The sequence below is a fragment of the Tiliqua scincoides genome, chromosome 7, assembly GCF_035046505.1.
Source record: "Tiliqua scincoides isolate rTilSci1 chromosome 7, rTilSci1.hap2, whole genome shotgun sequence".
Taxonomy (NCBI): Eukaryota; Metazoa; Chordata; class Lepidosauria; order Squamata; family Scincidae; genus Tiliqua; species Tiliqua scincoides.
The window spans coordinates 3,816,762-3,830,995 of record NC_089827.1 but is presented as its reverse complement, the minus strand read 5'-3'; the positions used below and the strand labels follow the sequence as shown (position 1 = coordinate 3,830,995).

The window sequence follows — 14,234 nt, the reverse complement described above, 5'->3', positions numbered from 1 at the left end:
GGCCAAAGACCCATCTAGTCCAGCTTCCTGTATCTCACAGGGGGCCACCAGATGCCTCAGGGAGCACTCAAGAGACAACAAGATACCTGCATTCTGTTTCCTCTCCCTTGCACCTGGCATTCTGAGGCAGCCTACTTCTAAAACCAGGAGGTTGCATGTACCTGTCATGGCTTGTAACCTGTGATGGACTTTTCCTCCAGAAATCTGTCCAGTTCCCTTGTAAAGGTGTTTAAGTCTGATGCCATCACCATATCCTGTGGCAAGGAGTTCCACAGACTAATTACACATTGAAGACTCACAATCCAGATACCAGTTTTGTTTTTGTTTTGTGAGCTCATCTTTTCTCAGCATGGCAGCAAGGTGTCCGTGTCAGTACTAGGGTATTTGCGCCCTGAACACAATTGTACCTTGGTCAAATGTGTCCCAATCAGTGGCACCCCTGACATTCATGCCTGGTCTTTCTTTCTTTCTTTCTTTCTTTCTTTCTTTCTTTCTTTCTTTCTTTCTTTCTTTCTTTCTTTCTTTCTTTCTTTCTTTCTTTCTTTCTTTCTTTCCATTCCAGTCATTTGCATCCCATTATTAACTGGGCAGCAAACCCCATGTTATATATTCTAAGCCTCTTATCCCAGCAGGAACCTTATTTTAAAAATAAGAAGTACATCTAATATAAGTATACATTTATCGGGATTTTAATGTCAGGGGTGGAAAAAGAAAGGATGCAGGTGTTCAGTGCCAGAACGCATGGGACCAGGAAACAGTTGTCTCAATGGTCCTGTCACTGTTAATAATCCACAGCACAGGTTGTGCTAGGAGTGGCCCGTTCATGAAGCCAACTGAAGTGGCGGCCTCAGGTAGCAAATTGACTGGGCCTGGTCACCTACTCACTTCTACTGCATCTCCTCCTGTGTCTTCCCAAATGGCAAAAGAAGAGGAGGACAGAGCAGAAGAGAATGTGGAGAGGAGGAGAGCAGAGTGATGGGCTAGAGCAGTGGTTCTCAAACTTTTTCAACTGGCGGCTCCCTTGACCTACTGAGCCATTGGCCGTGGCTCCTCATAAGGGCTGCAGTCCTATACCCTATACAGGGCGGCAGACTTTTCATGAGGATTCCGCAGCTCCCCTGGCTGATTTCCGCAGCTCCCCAGAGAGCCACAGCTCGCAGTTTGGAAACCACTAGGCTGGAGTGTTTCGGAGTGAGAGGAGCAGAGGTTGGCACGTCAGGAAGAGAAGCAGCATTTGTCATGCCATCTTGGGCACCAGGAGGTCTTGAGTCACCTCTGGGTTCTGCTCATGGGATTTTTTGCGTCAGCCCAGTTGCTTAAGCCTCAAGTACCTTCCTTGCTCAACTCACGTTGAACCATATCGAAATCTGTGGTGAACCATTTCATCAAACACTTCCTCATCAATGTCACAGTGAGTTGTGATGCTGCAAGGTGTGCATTGTATCACAGAGAAGACTGGTCTTAAGCTTTTGCCAGTGACAGTCCAGTCCTTCTGGGTATCATCTTTTCTTCCAGACTTTTCCGCAAAGTCACCCCTCCCATCTGTTAACTTGCAGTATTCTCCTGAAGCTGTCAGGATGGTTTTGGGCTCCTTTTTTTTTTAACAGAAGCAGACCACTGGGTGGATTTCCCCAAGTCAGCTCAGTACTTCCTTAGAACTTTTCTCAGACTGCTGAAATGGATGCAGCGCTCTGGGCCTGGGCTCCACCAGCCTCAGCTTAATTGCGGAGCAGCCAGCAAACCACAAATGTCCCCTCTCTCTCTGTCACACATACACACACACACACACACACACACACACCCAAATGAAAGGGAAAAAACAGTGGAATTTTAAAGCCTCTGATTATAGCTTGAATTTAACTAGCCACAAGGACTTGGTCATGTGCCAGCAATACTGTTCCCGGGGAATGGTTTTTGCTGAGGACATTTTTCCAAACTTGCACCTGGATTCCCTACAAAATTCTCTGCATCACAGAAATCCTGCCACCATTCTTTCTCTCCCCCCACCCCTTTTATTTGGCCAGTTTTCTAGAAAAAAGCAGCAGAGGGTTTTGGCTGCAACCCTGACCACCACCTCAAACACTCACCAAGTTTCAAACTGTGCACACTCTCCAGTGTTAAATTGCCATTCCCAAGGAGATATTTCTTTTTTAAAAGTAGAGTACGTTTAACATTAACTTTACTGCTACTACAAGACTGATGTTTCTTGGAGAAGGTGAGGCTGAGTTCACAGGGTTTTGGAGAGGAAGATTGCCAGCATAAGTACTAGACCTGCATGTCAACTTTAAAAAAAAAAAAACTTTTGGTTTCACTTTTAAATTTACATGGTAAAAAAAAAAGACTACATTCTAAGGGTCAAAAAAGGTCAAAAAAGGTTCCTTTTTAACAGGTGATGGTTTGATCTTTCTTCCTTTCTTCCTTTCTTTCTTTACTCAGCATGTGGTTGGTCTGTGGAACTCTTTGCCACAGGATGTGGTGATGGCGACTGGCCTGGACGCCTTTAAAAGGGGATTGGACAAGTTTCTGGAGGAAAAATCCATTACGGGGTACAAGCCATGATGTGTATGCGCAACCTCCTGATTTTAGAAATGGGCTATGCCAGATGCAAGGGAGGGCACCAGGATGCAGGTCTCTTGTTATGTGGTGTGCTCCCTGGGGCATTTGGTGGGCCGCTGTGAGATACAGGAAGCTGGACTAGATGGGCCTATGGCCTGATCCAGTGGGGCTGTTCTTATGTTCTTAACTACAATTCCCAGGAAGCCTTGCAGGTCTCTTGTTGTCTGGTGTGCTCCCTGGGGCATTTGGTGGGCCGCTGTGAGATACAGGAAGCTGGACTAGATGGGCCTGTGGCCTGATCCAGTGGGGCTGTTCTTATGTTCTTAACTACAATTCCCAGGAAGCCTTGCAGGTCTCTTGTTATCTGGTGTGCTCCCTGGGGCATTTGGTGGGCCGCTGTGAGATACAGGAAGCTGGACTAGATGGGCCTGTGGCCTGATCCAGTGGGGCTGTTCTTATGTTCTTATGTTCTTATGTAACTACAATTCCCAGGAAGCCTTGCAGGTCTCTTGTTATCTGGTGTGCTCCCTGGGGCATTTGGTGGGCCGCTGTGAGATACAGGAAGCTGGACTAGATGGGCCTATGGCCTGATCCAGTGGGGCTGTTCTTATGTTCTTATGATCTGAGTTGGGGCAAATAGCAGCTGGGAGTTGGGAGAGATTTTGAACAGAAAAGCCATGCGAGAGAAAAGAGTTAACTCCTTTTCCCACCATTAAGTAAAAATGGGAGCATCTCAGTAAGGGAGAGACAGAAAAGATCCAATCATGGATGTTCCAACTAAGGTATCTTTTAATGATTTGTAAGAACAGTGGCCTCATTCTGAGTACTTTGCAGACAGGTAGCCACTTCAGAGAAACCACTGTCAAATCACCAGCAGTGACCCTCCCAGATGGCTTCTCTCAGGAAAGGAACTCTTGATTACAGAGCCCTGCTGCTCTTAGTCATGATTGACCACTTCCTGAGATGCTTGCTTGTTCCAAGCCACACTATACCTAATTTTACAAGCAGAAATTGGATCTCAGCCTCACAGGCTGTGATTTCACAAGTACTGTGGTGATCTCAATACAGGCCTATTGAGCCTTTGCCTTGATTTCAAAAGACCTGTCCAGGCCTGCACAACCTACAACCACCATCACATGAGTGTCAGATCATTAGAGGCTCAGTCAACCTCTTGTGGCCTTTCTGAACTCACACGCATGATTCTGCACCTGTTCACAGCCAACTTCTAGATTTTTCATCAGGTAACTGATGCTTGCCCACACTCCTACTCAGGATGGAAAGGTATTCCCTGCTTTAAGAGGCAGGTGACAACTAAGCAGCAGTTCGGAAGATTCCTTCTGGAGCCAGAACCATCCCTAGGATACAGGGAATCAGGGTCACTGCCCCCTGGTCCTGTATCTTGGATCAGTGCCTCCAGTCTCACGACCACAATTGTGGCAATGGTGCATGGTGGCAGCTGTTACAATCACACATATTCCTTTGCATCAGCGGGATATGTGTCAATGGGGCAGCAACAGGGGTGGGGAAAAGGGCAAATTGGGTCTGGGGCAGGTTCGGCAGCAGTGCAGTGCCACTTTCCACACTGATTTATCTGCTCAGGAATCCTTGTGCATTGTGCAGAATTCTAGGGTGCAGTCTCAGTCCACAAGGAGTCCAGACAGATCTAGAATGGATCCCACGCTCCCCTTTGGCTTTGCACTTTGGAAGATCAGCAGTGGTTAACCACCATTATTTGTCTTCTGAAAGAGGAACTCTTTATAAAGTTGTGCAGGAACTCGAGGTTCCTCAGAAAACACTTTGATAACCACTTCTTTAACTAAAAAATAAGCCTTCTGTGCTACAAAAATCTATAACAGAAGCAGTCCCTTTAGAGAAAATCTAAAGACAGCAATACATTTAGATTGCAGCCTACGTTAATGAAGCCATGCTGGAATGTATTGTTTAAGAGATTAAACCCCTTGTATGACTTCAAGTCACAAAGTTAAGCCACGTTACTTTCAAGTTACTTTGGTTTTGCACCCTGCAATGGAAAAAGGAGAGATCTTTTAAAAAAAACTGTCCCGTCCCCCCTCTCTCTCTGGGACACTGGAATTCCAAACATACCAGATGTTTGCATTGTGAAAGCTTCCAATTCCTTCCTGCAAAAGAGGGGCTTGGAGGAGGGGAACAGAGGGTGACAAGTAGAGTACCTTGTGACCCTTTTGGCATACAAACTCCCTCCCACCAGATAAAAAACTCCAGAATGCTTGGAATAGCTGCTAAGGAGCGTCTCAATTTCAGAACAACAAAAGCTGCTTGGCTACCCCTGAGTTCTGCAGTCACCCACGTGGTTCAACTGAAGCTGGCGGGAAACAAAAACCTCTGTTGTGCTAGGCTATCATTAACAGGCTCTCTCCTCCCCTGCTTGCTGTCTTTGGAAAAATCCAATGCTCCACCAAAGAAGGAGACAGAACCAGACCCAGCGTGGTGGAAGGCGGGCATTTCCCTGCAATTAAAGTAAACAGCAACCCCCTTCCCAAACATAGGAAAGGTTGCATCACAGAGAGGGATGTAACAGTCTGAGTGTTTACTCAGGAGTCAGGGATGAAGCAGTGGAAAGAGATAAAGGAATCTTAAGGAGAAGTCTGCATGGCTGATTTCCATGGTTTCAGTTCAGTGCTCTGGCAACCTTCTGGTAGTGTGGGAAACATCACTGTTCCCGAGAAGCTCAGGATGCATATTTCCTACACTTGGAGCTGTGGGCCTGGGGCTGATCTCACACATAGTGCGTGTAAGAATTTCATTCCTGAATGAGGCCAAAGTACATCCACACAGCACCCTATACACACTTAACTGGGAATAGATCTCATTCAACTCAGTGGGGCTTACCTCTGCATAGGCATGTATGGGAATGTGCTGTTAGCCCAGCGTTCTGTTTCCAGCCGGCTCTCAACCACCTGAGTTCACCATTTAGTACCGTGGGTCGTCCTTCTCAGCATTGGTGTCTGTGGATTTGAATATCCATGGATGTCAAGCCCATGGCTGGAGAGCCCCAGAGGTCCTCCTGGATGTGACTGGAAGACACTTCTGGTTTGCCAGCATGAACTGGAAGTGCCTTCCACTCATGTCTGGAAGTGTTTTGAGGTGCAGGGAGGCCATGCGCAACCTCTGAATGGCCAGGCACAGCCGTCAGGTAAGTAATTGTGGTACCATCCCCCCCCCATTTCATTTTTTGTAGAATTTCTATATCGGGGGGGGGGTGGATCCTCTGTGGATACCTCTGTGGATGTCCACTGTGTATATGATACTATATTTACTTAAGGAGCTTTCATTTAGTATCTTAGCTAACAAAAATTGATGGATGTGTCAGCCATGAAGGGCAAGAATGTACATCTTTTCCCCAAGAATTGACGACGTTTTGGCACTAGCTGAATCTGTGACAAGCAAAACAGGGTATTTTAGTTGCATTCTTGCTTTTCACTGACTCCGGGTTTTTTATTTGGTCAAGCAGATTGGTCCCTTTGCCCTTATCAAAGGGTTAAACAACCCAGAGCAGAATAAACACTTGTAAATCAGAGCCACTAGATCAGAGCCAGATTCTCAGTCTTGGTCTTTTGTCTTTTTGCAAGTGATTGGGGCTTAACCCACTGCAGAATCTGCATTCCAAAGTTTTGTCTGAGTTTCTTCTCTGGAAAAACAAAGTTGTTTTTGAGAGATATATGTGTAATTATCTTTTGTAACCGAGAGTAGGATTTGTACTATTTGCTCAGTTTTTTTTCTCTTTAATAATGGCAGAAACAATTGTTTTGGTCACTTTTCTAAATCTCTGTATACAAATCAGCAATTTTGAGATCAAGAAGTATTTCTTATAAGAACATAAGAACAGCCCCACTGGATCAGGCCATAGGCCCATCTAGTCCAGCTTCCTGTATCTCACAGCAGCCACCAAATGCCCCAGGGGGCACACCAGATAACAAGAGACCTCATCCTGGTGCCCTCCCTTGCATCTGACATAACCGATTTCAAAAATCAGGAGGTTGCACATACACATCGTGGCTTGTACCCCGTAATGGATTTTTCCTCCAGAAACTTGTCCAATCCCCTTTTAAAGGCGTCCAGGCCAGACGCCATCACCACATCCTTTGGCAAGGAGTTCCACAGACCAACCACACGCTGAGTAAAGAAATATTTTCTCCTGTCTGTTCTAACTCTCCCAACACTCAATTTTAGTGGATGTCCCCTGGTTCTGGTGTTATGTGAGAGTGTAAAGAGCATCTCCCTATCCACTCTGTCCATCCCCTGCATAATTTTGTATGTCTCAATCATGTCCCCCCTCAGGCGTCTCTTTTCTAGGCTGAAGAGGCCCAAACGCCATAGCCTTTCCTAGTAAGGTGCCCCTTTGTAAAAGCCCCTTATGATTTGTGAAAGAACTGAGTTGTTCTATATATATTCTTAGGATGATTTGGTTAAAGTCATAAGCACTAGGGCTAAAACTATACAGTATATTAATTAGTTGCTTTTGAAATACAGATTTAAATTATAACTGGAGTTCTCTACTGGACAGGATGGTCACTATTAGGCATAGCACTGCTATAAATAAATGATGTACGTATGTAGATTTAGGCTGCAATCCTATGCACATTTTCATGGGAGGAAGTTCCATTGAACTCAATGGGATTTACTTCTGAGTAGACATGCATAGGGTTGGGCTGTTGGGCAATAGCCACAATCCAGCAAGGTGAGTCAACGCTCAGAAACAAGCTTTGACACATATTCACCTCTTTTAACATGCATGTCTTGTTGCAAGGAGAGAGAATCGCTCTATCCCTACTAGCTACACATGAGGCTTTTTTTTCAGGTGGTGCTCCTCTTATATTTAGCAGGGGGAGAGGAACTGCCCCTTTCACCTCAGCACAGGGTCTATTCTGGTGGCTGTTTGCTAGTGTTTCTCCTGCATCCTTTTAGATGGTAAGCCCATTTGGGGCAGGGAGCCATTGACTGTAATGAGTTGATTGTCTCTGTAAACCACTTTGTGAATGTTTGTGTTGAAAAGTGGTATATAAAACTGTTTTGGTGGTGGTTGTTAATGGGCAGCACTAAGACCTGCTGGGGAAAGAACCCTTTTCCTTGCTCTCTGACAGGCCTGAATCCAGCCAAGGAGCTCTGGGGCATCAGTAAGCTGCAGTGTGCTTGTAATGTGCTGGATCAGGAACCAGTGGTGCCTTCCTTCTGTTCCCAGTGTGTGTCCAGTTTCTGTGGGATGTGCATTCAGATGCAAACCCCCCCCCCCCCATCCTGGCTCAATGAGTCACCCTTTAAGAAACTTCTTAAAACCTGAAACCACAGGCGGTCAGACCGGACTGTGCTGCTGTCAAGGGTCTGACTCAGTGCCTGAAGTTCTGTGAGCAGCTTCTCCTACGCGCACGCCTTGTCCCAGAATGGAAATGAAGGAAATAGGAGTGCATGGCTGCAACATGATTGCAAGCGGAGGTCCTGGGGAGTGAGTGTGGCTCTGCCCCTTCTCGTTGCTCAGACCTGCTCTGTGTGTGCGGACAGTGGGGAGGGCTGGAAGGAGGGGCTGAAGCCGTTCCTGTTGCACCCAAAGAACAGGACCGACTGTCGCTCAGCCAGGGCAGTGGCGTAGCTAGAGGGGGTGCGGAGCACTAAGTTTTGCAGGGAGGCGCAAGGCACATGCTCCGTTTTGCTCCCCCCGCCTGGCGTGGCTCCCCTTGCATGCCGCGGTGAGGCTCTCTGCCAAGTGCTTTGCACCCCCCAGCTATGCCACTGAGCCGGGGAGCTCCTGAGAACAGCATCTCCGGGTGGGTTTCGGCAGAGCGCTGCCCTCTCCTCTGGTCGCCTGGAATGAATTAGGGTCGCGGGGAGGCTCCGCGTGGGCGGGGGGAGGAGAGAGCCGAGCTTGGAGGAGCCTGAGCGAAGGGGGAGGTCGGGGTCCGGTGGCCGCAGCGGGCTGGAGGAGGCGTCGCCCTCCCGCCCCCCTCAGCTCCAGCCCCCGGGGCGGGCCAGAGGACCGCAGTCAGCTCGCTGCTCTTTCTCTCCCATCCAGATCTTCCAATGGAGGCAGCTGGAGAACCTCTACTTCAGGGAGAAGAAGTTTTCCGTGGAGGTGCACGACCCCCGCAGGTAAGAGGGGGGGGCGAAGCCCCAGGTTTGGCAGGCAGGACGGAGGCGAATGCCCACCCAGAAGGGCTCCCTGGTGGGGCCGCTGGCACGCCGCGGTGAGGCTCCCCGCAGTTCGGCGCTTTGCACCCCCTCCAGCTACGCCACTGGAAATGCAGCCGCACTTGTGAATGCGCTTGTAGGGTCAGGCAGTCCTTGAGAAACCCACTCAGGATGCCTGTGCGAGATGGAGAGGCGGGGGGGGGCCCTTTGGTTTACTCATGGAATTCATTCCCTGCCTGTGGCTCGCTGAAGTCAAACTCACCCCCCTTGGAAAAGCAGCCTGGTGAAGCCAGAGCTTCTGCTGATTTGTGTCTAACCCTCCCCCCCCCCCCGGATCTTTCCAAAACATTTGATAGCCATGTGCAGTATTTGTATGCAAGCCTCCTGCAGGCTGTTGCACTAAGTCCGCAGTAACTCTTCTGAGCTCTTTAGAGTATAATGTTCTAAAGCCAAATGTTCTTTTTTTGGTGCTGGGTTGATCGATGACGGACTAAACGGGAGGGAAGGTGTAGAGACAGATGTGGACTTGACCTTTGTTTTTACTACAAACCACATTCTGTCCCTGTCTTTCTAAAAACCAGGTTGTGTTCTCAGACATGCTTGTGTCAATCCCTCTTTTGCACTGATTTTAATTTTGCCTGTCCTAAGTCACCGTGAACGTGATGGTGTGGTATAATGCAACGATAGCTTCCTTCGTTCTATGATGTCTCACCCTTGGCTTTTATGGCACATATTTGCAAGGTTTTTTTTCCAGTAGGAGCTGTTATCTGTATTAACACATGTAAATAACTTCTCGCACATTGGCTGCTGCACATGTGACCCTCCCTCCCTGAAAACCCTGGAATTGAAGGCGAGAGTATTCATAGTTCACAGTGTTACTTGAGTGCATTGTGCTGAGTTCTCTGTGAAACTTCTTTAAAATTAGTAGCGCTGGGACTTTTTCCCCATTTCCAAAGCAAGATTCTGCTTATCGGCACCCAAAAAAAAGCAGAATCTTGCTTTTCATTCAAGCACAGGAAGGTCATTTTTCTGCTGCTGATGTGCATAGCTGGTTGTCAGCCTACAATCTTTTTCATGTTCACTGTGTGGAGTCACTGTGTGACTCCAAGGCGTATAATGCTTGCAGTGCATGATTACACTTAAATGCTGGATTTAAAAACTGTATGTTGCAATCGGGCTTTATGACGAAGTTACATTATGACTAAGGTCCTAGTTCTTCATAATATTAATTTTGGCCATAGTCCACCAGGAAGTTTTCCTATGCAAAACCCATTGAAATTAACTTGAGGAGTACAAGGGAACAGTAGAACTTGACTGCACTTGCACTGCTTCTGTTTGTTCTCATAGGGTTCGCAAAAGAGAGCTTTGGGCGAATCCACCCCGGGTGGATTGTACCCCTTGCAATTTGACATTTTAAAAATAACTAATCTCCATTTGTATGCCTCATTGAGAACGGCTATTACTGAACCAAACTTACAGTCCAACTAAACTGTGCCAGTACAGTCAGGCCACATGACCTGTGCTGTATCCTACCCACATGGCTTGCACTGTATCCTACTGTATCCTGAGGTCACCTCAGGGTAAGGGGGTATTTTTCCCCTTACCCCAAGTAGCGCCCCAGCCTGCCCTATTGGGCTACTCAGGCCTTCTCCGGCTTTTTAACTGCACCAGCTAAATAGTGCCAACTGACTAGCTGGTGCTATTTAGCTGGCGCAAGTCCATATAGGGCTGCCTGGCCTGAGAGCTGGGGTTAGGATAAGGCATGTAGCCACCAATCCCGCCACCTCACTGGCCTGATCCTCCCCCATTCTGCCCTCCCCCACACAAAAATGTTCCCACCTCCCAAACACCCTCCCACCACCCTTTCCCACCAACCCACCCATAGCACCTGGCGTACACTTACCTGGGCAGTGGCCTGCGCCAGCCCAGGAGAACTGGCGTGTGCCTCCACGCAAGCCCAGCCATCTCTTGAGTTGGCACAAACATGCCTTATTGGATTGGGCCATTACAAAGATAATCTTCTAGGACCAGACCTTTGGAAGCAACATATGCACACCATGAATGCAACCATTATGGCTAGTTTCATATACATTATAGAACATTCTGTCTTATCTTGCACATGCTTGCATTTATTGCATACCTAAGTCGTCATCAGGCTGAATTAAACTAAATACCCATCTGCAAAGAGAACAATATTACTATTAACATGTGTTCATCAGGCACATTTACGGCCCACTCCAATTGGGACACTACACCACTGGTGCAGCATATGTTGTACCTTAAGCCTTCCCTGGCAATGCTACACCAGCACAGCCCTCCCAGTAATGCTGGTATAGCCCTTCCCAACAACACCAACAGCATCCATGGAAACCTTGACATAGCCCAGCACCCAGGCAGCAGGCATCACCACATCAGTGCACCATTGGCACGATTTTTGTGCATCATCAATGTGATTCCAAGGAGCCAATCACCACCAGTGGCCAGACAAACACTCCCGGGGGGGGGGGAGAGAACAGAGCAAGGTGCAGGGGTGTTACCTAGGCACAGCATTTTGGATGCTTTTTTTTTAGAGCAGTACATGTGCACTGTCTTTCTTGCAGTGCATCACCTTATCTGTTTTGTATAAAGTATTCAAAGACAATCATGTTTGCTATGTTTATTTTTGGTGAATGGCTTTTAAAAAATACCTTAAGAGTAGTGATACAGGGCACAGTCCTAACCAGATCTACTCAGAAGTAAGTCCTATTTTGTTCAATGGTGCTTACTCTCAGGAAAGTGTGGTTAGGATTGCAGCCACAGTGCAGTAAGTTACGTACTGGGTAAATGATACACTCGGTACTTGTACTGGATTTAAAGGCATAGAAATAGTTAGAGGCTGTAACTTGGCACAGCAAAATCCCTTTCAGCACAATATGTCTGGGATAAACATTTAAGGTATGCCCCCCCCCCCAGTGGTCTCTTTACTGACCATTGTCAGAATCCCCATTAAAGTGGATCTGTGAGGGGGAAGAATTGTGGTGAGTTACATGGGCAACATCTCTTTCACATAAACTTACTCCTCATTCTTCCTCACTTCAGTTTATCACAGGGCTAGCTGAACTTTAAATTTCTCCATAGCTAGAAACATGTCACCAGTCACAGTCTCTGTCTGTCCTGGCAACAGGAGAACAGGCACAAGAGTGTGAGCTGCAGGAAAGTTTTGATGGGTGCAGTGCAGGGAGCAGATGTAGTGGGACACCCATTGATAGTGACATTAAACCCGGAGTAAGAGCTCTCGGCTGCAACGTATGTAGAATGGAACAGCTAGTGTTGTGTCAGCCTGATAAAGATTCTGTTTTGACCAACCACTCTGTTGTATGGAAAACTTGTTTCTGTGCTACTTTTTAATGATACAAAGTGGTGCTCAGCTGGTTCTGAGTCAAAAAGCACAGACAATATATATTGTCTTGCGTTTAAATCTAATAAATGTTCTTTAATTTACCCATGTGCTGACTGCCAGCTAGGAAACTTGAATCCAGAGGAAACATATTTAAGATTCTGGGCTCCTGGCCAAGCGGGATGGCTTTTTAAGATAAATTGCTGAATGGAGTGGAGGTGGAAGGCAGGCAGGCAGGCAGGCATTGGAAGACCTCCTGTGCAGTTCTTTGAGAGAGCCTTCATCAGCATATCCAGATACATGAAATACAACATTCATCTAGCAGCCAAATATATATATATGGTAGGGAGTGAATAATCCACCTACTCTTGAAAGTGTGTTAAAGCATTCTGTGTCATCTCTCAGGGCTCACAATGAAGCAATTGTGTGATTGTTTCAGGGATGTACCTGAGTGAGCCCTCATTTTTCAGGGCACGCTTTATGTTACAAGGAAAACATAATTTCCCAACCCTTCTGCTGCCTGCTGATTCTCCCTAGCAAATGTTCCCACCCCACAAGCCATTTTTAATCATTGTTTTCCTCCCACTGTCCAAAGCCAAGAGTAAGCTGACCAAGGAGGAAAATTTACTCCTGGGATTGCTCTGATTTCTCATGACAAAAATACATGGTGCCAACCCAGAAGGTGGTAGTATTGTCTGGGAAGGGGTACAAGGCATGTCGGGAAGTAAAAAGAGACAAATTGAAGCCCCGTACAGGATGAAAAGTGTTCCCTCTAGTGCAGCGTTTCTTAAATGGTGGTATGCATACCCCTGGTGGCATAGGAGGAGGTTTCCAGCTGTACATACGGCACCCCCAGGTACCTGCCAAGTGATGCACCAAACAACAGTAGGAGGCTTGCTGCCTTCATGGACAAATTGGTAGCAGCTGAGATTTTCTAAAGAGGCCACAAAAATACAATTCATAGAAACTTGGTTTCCTCTTACTGACTTTGAAACAATCATCCTCATGTATCTCTTGCAGAGGAGCGTTTCGGACTTTGGGAAGATGTTTTGACCTGTCAGAGACTTGTCTGAAAATTTATTTCTTCACTACATTTACTGACCTGAAAGAAATAGATTGGGGATTTTTAAAAATCTTTATTTATACTAATATGTTTTACAATTATAATGCAGCGACAGCTGTTTTAGATATTTTCCGTCTCATTCAGACAGGGTTTATAGCAGTATATTTAGTAGGAGAGCAGCATACCTTGGCAGGTGGTAACAGAAATGTTATTTAAATTACCCTGCCAATTTGTCTGGCTTCTGGTTCCCTCTTTTCACACTGTCTGGTTCTTCCACCTTCCTGCTTTAAACACCCTTCCTGTAACCTCCACATAACCTTTCGGAATTGTTTATAATCATGGCCATTCTCCTTGATGTTAATATCCAATTTTATTTGGAAGACTCTAATTTCATTGTTTAATGCCAGGTGAACTGTAGGGGAGAGGGAGGCAGGGAGTAAACTGAAATTATCCCAAATGCACCAGTTGGTTTGCTGCTACGAAAAGGCCAAGTCCGGGGTGGCGTTTTTATTGCTGGATCTGCAAAAAAAAAAAAATCCCTTCCTGTACAGCTGTTACTGGCTTAGTTTCAACTTCATGTTAGCCACCTGCTTTTTTTTTTCACTGATTGCTGAAAATTTTCCCAACTGCAAAAAGAAACAAAGTTGGGATAATAGCAGGCATTAGCACAGTGGTTCCCAAACTTTTTTGACTGGTGACTCCCTTGACCTACTGAGCCATTGGCCAAGGCTCCCTATTAGGGCTACAATCCTATATAGGGAGGTATATTGTATAGGGAGGCAGGTTTATCACAAGGATTTCACAGCCCCACTGGCTAGTTTGGGAACTACTGCCCTGGAGCCTGGCGCCTGATTTATAAATGCAAAGGGGTGTGGCTGTAATGGTGATTGGGTGACAGCGGTGGCATAGCTAACCAAGTTGCTACCTATCTTGCCACAGCTCCTCCCCCCTGGGCCTCGTGCCCGCTTAAGGCTGATTAGTTTCCCTTGTTAAACTCACAGGTGCAGCAAGCAAAAGTCAGAGTCAGGTCCTAGTCCAATAAATGCAGATTGCCAACTCACAGTCCAAAGTCAATATCCT

General features: G+C 46.7%; 1 protein-coding gene across 1 annotated transcript in view; it reads left to right on the top strand.

Moving 5' to 3' along the window:
• FRMD4A (FERM domain containing 4A) overlaps positions 1-14,234 on the top strand; it is a 370,337-nt gene that overhangs the window by 322,799 nt on the left and 33,304 nt on the right. The window contains exon 12 of the mRNA XM_066633493.1: positions 8,600-8,676. Within this exon, the coding sequence (XP_066489590.1) occupies positions 8,600-8,676 (77 nt within the window). The remainder of the gene's footprint in view (positions 1-8,599; positions 8,677-14,234) is intronic.